The 5,716-nt window shown below is 38.8% G+C and overlaps 1 protein-coding gene across 4 annotated transcripts in view; it reads left to right on the top strand.

Annotated features, from left to right (window-relative positions):
• Positions 1 to 2,166: 2,166 nt before the first annotated feature.
• LOC103481485 (adenosine kinase-like) overlaps positions 2,167 to 5,716 on the top strand; it is a 178,324-nt gene continuing 174,774 nt past the window's right edge. The window contains exons 1-4 of one of the 4 annotated variants that reach the window (XM_008436958.2): positions 2,167 to 2,315; positions 2,418 to 2,567; positions 4,711 to 4,785; positions 4,887 to 4,940. In XM_008436958.2, the coding sequence (XP_008435180.1) occupies positions 2,515 to 2,567; positions 4,711 to 4,785; positions 4,887 to 4,940 (182 nt within the window). In that variant the 5' untranslated portion in view covers positions 2,167 to 2,315; positions 2,418 to 2,514. Of the gene's footprint in view, positions 2,320 to 2,414; positions 2,568 to 4,021; positions 4,114 to 4,710; positions 4,786 to 4,886; positions 4,941 to 5,716 lie in introns of those variants that run through there. The other 3 variants (XM_008436959.2, XM_008436960.2, XM_008436961.2) reach the window with 3 other exon arrangements.

The following is a 5,716-nucleotide window of genomic DNA, read 5'->3' as shown; positions in this document are numbered from 1 at the left end:
CTGTTCACGGGGACGATGAATGGACAGACATATGCTTCATCAAAGCAGCAATTACACTGCCCCACGTCTATATATGGGCAAAGTTTCTCCCTCATATGTCCTGTCTGTAGCGGTTGCTGTTCTGATATAATATAAAAGGTGGGACTATTAGTATATTTTAGAGGTTATGATAAAGAATTCTTGAAATATGCATATTTATATATTGATCAGAGGTTAGATTTCATATCATGCGAGGGTAATTATGTGTGGACGTTCCTAGATCCAGGCCACATTAAGTTCAATTSAATTAAAGAACATTTTTATATCTTTATACTGAATATTTTATTATCACAATCGCTTCTGCTTTGCTTGGATAAGCACATAAACTTAAGGAGTTGTTACAAGTACAGCAGAGGTATTTGCTCAGTGCAGATGGAATATAAGTTGCGTTGCTTCCGTTTGAGATTCTGYACTRCATGAAGCGAAAGAGAAATGCTGATAATTYTTTCGTTTTGTGTTGTAGCAGTCTAGAGTTCTGCCAAAGATCTTTCAGCCACACTCTCTTTAATCCATAATTCATATTTGAGTTGAAATTTAGGGAACAAGTTTCTGATTTGACTCATTCAAGTCATTCTAGATTGCATTAAGTTGACATCTATTAAACAGCCTTGTGCTACTTTATGTAGCCTAAAAGCCATCTGTTTACTATTCCTAGCATGCTATGAGAGTTTGAATAAAACCTCCTGCTTTTGTTTTGGCACACATGTTCACTTCTTTTTTGTGTGTGTGCACAATTCTTGAAAGAAATGTACATTTATGTAGCACAGAATGAGCAACACTTCATTATAAAGCACAGTAACTGCAGCTGTTAATCTTAGTTGTCTTGATACACTAAACAGAACTGATCACCTTTATGGTAATTCTGTATTAGATACTTTAAAATGTCTGAAGGCTTTTTTTCCTTGTTTTTTGTGGAAGTTTACTTTAGACGTCTAACAAACTGATGTGCCTTGTTTTGCGATTARTATTTTCATTTTCAGATGTTTTGTATTGTTTGTACAAGCTGTCAGTGTTAATTTGTTCAGAACACTTATTGTACAGGATTCTTCTTTAAAGCTGTTTTCAAGTACTCACAAAATACTCTATGCAAACCACGTTTCCCCTCAACAAAAAAATTATGCAACTTGGTTGGGATATAATGGGTCTAAAAGATAATTTTGCTTTAGCACTGTTCACAATTTTGTAATAAAGCATTTTATAACACTCAGTTTGTTTGTTGTTTTTTTTTTTTTTTGGATCAGTAGAAAAGAATGAAGTCTTTTTACTCTGATGCTATCAAGTCAGTCAACCAACTACTAGTGCAGGTAGGGCTGCACAGTGGCGCAGTTGGTAGAGCTGTTGCCTTGCAGCAAGAAGGTTCTGGGTTCGATTCCCAGCCTGGGGTCTTTCTGCATGGAGTTTGCATGTTCTCCCTGTGCGTTGCGTGGGTTTTCTCCAGGTACTCCGGTTTCCTCCCACAGTCCAAAAACATGACTGTCAGGTTAATTGGCCTCTCCAAATTGCCCCTAGGTGTGAGTGTGTGCATGGTTGTGTGTCTCTGTGTTGCCCTGCAACAGACTGGCGACCTGTCCAGGGTGTACCCCGCCTCTCGCCCGAAACGTTGGCTGGAGATGGGCTCCAGCACCCCTCCCGACCCCACTGAGGGAAAAAGGGTGCAAGAAAATGGATGGATGGAAATGGACAAGTGCAGGTAATTTACTATTTAATAGTTGTAACTGCATCAAAGAGTGTTATTCTTAGTTCCTAAAGTTAGCCACCACTACTCCCTATATAAACATTGATGGTGCAACCTTCTAAGGTCTAAAAGGAACTATTCTCAGACTACTTTCAGTATTGACTGTGTGATCTCTAGGAAGCGTTCTGTCATGGTTTCCTAAAGGAAACTACAKATTTCACCACTTAACCATCAAAGAAATCTTTCTCAAGCTTTACGTTGCAACCTTCAGGGGATATTTTGCAAAGGATGCTGGGTAAAACATTGACAGTAGCACTACAAGGGAACGTTTTCTGTAAAAACTTTAATAGTTTGAATATTCTTGAAACATTCCCTGAAGGTTTGCAGCAACTTTAATAGTGATTATGAGTAGTTTTTTTTTTTAAATGGTTCAAATAAAGAAAAACAATGCATGTAGAAGTTTTGCTTGTGAATCCATACTCTCAGCACCGTTAAATGTTAAAACGTTTCATCATCAGTTTGGAATAGGCAACCTTTGAAGGGGAACTTGATGTAATTCAACCAGAGGGAAAGAACCACCATAACTTTGACTCTCCGTAAAGTGAGTAAGCACAATGATTCCTAACAACAAATAAACTCGTTTTTTCCCCCCGTTTATTTTTCATGCGGTCGAACAATTTGTTCTTTATCGTTTGATGAGGAGGAAGCGGTAGCTTCCTGCTACTCTTCCCTGCCAGATAGGAAAAGAAAGAGGCTGTAGAGATTCATCAACAACGGACGCGTTGAACACGTGAAGAGAGATGTCTAAGGAAGAAACAGCCACGTCGACTTCGACGATGAAGACGGCGTTGAGGTAAAAAAATATTTGTTTAAATAAACAAAAACGGGGTTGTTTTTTGTGAAGCGAAGTGATGCGCCGAGCTCCGCGCAGTTAGCCGCTGATGCTAGCCGTTAATTRCAGCTAGCGTCTCTGGTGTTGTGTTAACTGACAGCTGGAGCTGCGGGGAGAAGGCGCTTCAAGCCTACATTTTCCTCCTCTGTACCCCCACTCTCATTTAGACTCAATATACTCCGCTTATTGGGTCRTGACGAAACAAATCACTGCCAGCAGACTGCCGTGATTTCATGGTTTCACAACATGACTGAAACACGAAAGAAAGAGAAAAAAAAAAAAATGTCGCTGCATACATCCAACCTCTAACTGTCCTTTAAAGAAGAGAGTTTTTAATAAGAACGAATCAGGAAGAACGAAGTATGTTATTTTGACAAAGATAAATTGTTGACAGTGTTAAACAAGCCAGAAATAAACTTATTGGTTTAGTGAGGCAGTGTTTGAATCACGTTTAGTTTATGAGAAAATAACCAGTAGCGTTTATATTTAACGGCAAAACAATAATATTCGGAATGACTATCTAACTGTTGGCATTAAATAAATAATACATGGATATATACAAACGATGAGCTTCTTGGATTGTTTACAAATGAAACAAATCAATGAAGTGAACCATGCGGCGTTCAATTGGCCTGGGAAAGCTAGTTATCAGCCGCAAACTCTTCTCTAAGGTTTCCATTAAACACTGCTGAGTGTAACTCATTAACTATTTCAAAATAGTGTAAAGAATCATTGTTTTAGAAAATATTATTATTATTATTATTATTATTATTATTATTATTATTATTATTATTATTATTATCATCATCAGGTATTGTGTTTTGTAATTTTGATGGGGTAACCTTTTAATGGGAGCTACTAATACACTTAAACTAGTTTTAGGTGGAGATGTACAGAGCAGGCTTTTCCTGGCTGATAACTGTTTCAGATTTTTTTTTAAAGGTCTAATCTGCACGGATTTTGACCAATAATGAATACACAAGAAAATAAATGTTTCTTTTTTGATGAAGGTGTATGGGTTATAAATRACAGAAAATTAAAATCCCCGTTTATGCATCACACGTATGCCCCAAGCTATCTGATTCTGATTAAACTTGTGCATTTATAAACCAAAAGCGGTGAAACTATGAATTAACATATCTAGATTTATAGCTTTTAAATTCTTTATTAATTGACATATGACRAGTTAATGGCTATGCATACATTATATCGTATATCTTACAATGATATTGGATAATGTATCAGGGCTGACCATGTTACAGGGCAAGTTTTCGTTTTCTTCATTGACCTCAAATGCAGCACTGAAAGCCTATGCCCTATGTGTAGCCAATCACATGCCTAGAAGGTCACCAAAGACCAGCCCACTCTGTTCACCAACATTAGGGTTGGTCCAAAGTGGAGAGCTAGTTCCTGGACTCAGAAAGCACGTTGGTTTTGTCAGAGAGGGGGGAAACTGTTGATCATTTAATCTTCAGGAGGAATTTTCTGACATCATGCCAACACCAAGGTGAGATCCAAACCAGGAAATACTCTGCAAAGGGCAGTTGAGCTGTTAAGATTGATRTTTTGAGGAAATGCTTTTACTCTACCACCTGTGTTTTGCTTAGTTTAATTGAAAAATATTGTTTGGAGAGATATCGTGTATGTTCACCAAGACAAATTATTCATCTTTGTAAGTCTTGAACAGACATGTCCTGTCATTGTGTTGCTTATTTAAAGTGACCTTATTTTAGTTAAGCTGTTATAAAATTTCCTGTCAGGAGCAGACTTCGCCCACTATGTCTTATTGCTGTGAATTTGTAGATAAGATTGTGCAAGCAAAAAAAAAAAATCACAAACTGAAATACATAACATACATGTGCATGTTTTGGTAGGTAGAAATTCACACATGTTGCTGACGTAACGATGGCAGAGTCAATCTCGGTAAAGCAGTAAAACAGGGGTGCGCCCCTTGACTGAAATTTCTGTTGTTTAAGACAACAAATCCCAACCAGATGATTTCCTGTTTCACAGCKTAGCACCGATTGCTTGTTTCCTCCACTCTCTCCTAGCCACTATGTGGGTGTCTGCAGAATACAATATGTTTTTGTTCCCTCCTTCACAGTGAAAACATGCTGTTTGGGATGGGAAATCCCTTGTTGGACATCTCAGCTGTGGTGGACAAAGATTTCCTTGACAAGTGAGTGTCAGTAGTTGCTTTGATTTCACTTATACGTTACCTAAAACTCACTAACACAATAAGGTTATTGACCATCCCTTTCCCCTTTTTCTTTGTGAAAGGTTTGGACTGAAACCAAATGACCAGATCTTGGCTGAAGACAAACACAAAGCCTTGTGAGTCACACACACCGGGGGAACCACATGGTCTTTCTGTAGCGTAACATATCTTGCTAAAATTACGGCAAACCAAATAGGGGTTACACTCGTCATTCATACCCCACTAACAGCATCTTCTCACCAGGCTATTTTAACCAGGCTCAAAATAGCCTGGTTATAAATTCACCATGGTGCAACTGAGCTTTGAGGCTTGGCACTACCTAATATTTTGAAGTCCGACACTACAACCGCCTCGGCATAAATTGTATAGGATTAGACATAGTTTGGATTTTAATGTGTGTGTTTTGTTTCATGCTTAATTCATGGAAACGGTTTTCCAAAGCATGTCTGCTCCCCTTCCAGACCCGCATTTTTAACATCACAGGCAGATGTAGAGTAACTTCATGAGCTTCCTCAAAACTACCGGTTCTCAACGTGGGCGGTACCGCCCCCCAGGCGGCGTTCAGAGGACGGCAGGGGGCGCTGGTGGACATTTTTACAAAAGGGGGGCGCTGGGATGCCTTTGGGGGGCGTTTTGGTCGAAGGTAAACTTTACACCTTAAATGCAAACAAAGCCAGTTTAGACTTTGAGCAACTTGGTGAAACTGTATTGTGTAACATTAAACCATGCTTGGCTGCAACTGTATYGATGACAGCTCTTCTTCTATTCAGTGTTTGTAGCTTCTGTTAGCTTCTTGGCGCAGCTCCGTTCTCCTGCTACYKGTAGCTAAAATCACGATACCCTCCCTCACTGTGTATCCCTCTGAAAAATGAACCCATTTAAATAAAGAAAT

This window comes from Poecilia reticulata, linkage group LG19 (assembly GCF_000633615.1).
Source record: "Poecilia reticulata strain Guanapo linkage group LG19, Guppy_female_1.0+MT, whole genome shotgun sequence".
NCBI classification, from domain to species: Eukaryota; Metazoa; Chordata; class Actinopteri; order Cyprinodontiformes; family Poeciliidae; genus Poecilia; species Poecilia reticulata.
Note: the sequence above shows the minus strand (reverse complement) of the source record. Positions and strands in the feature narration are given on the sequence as shown.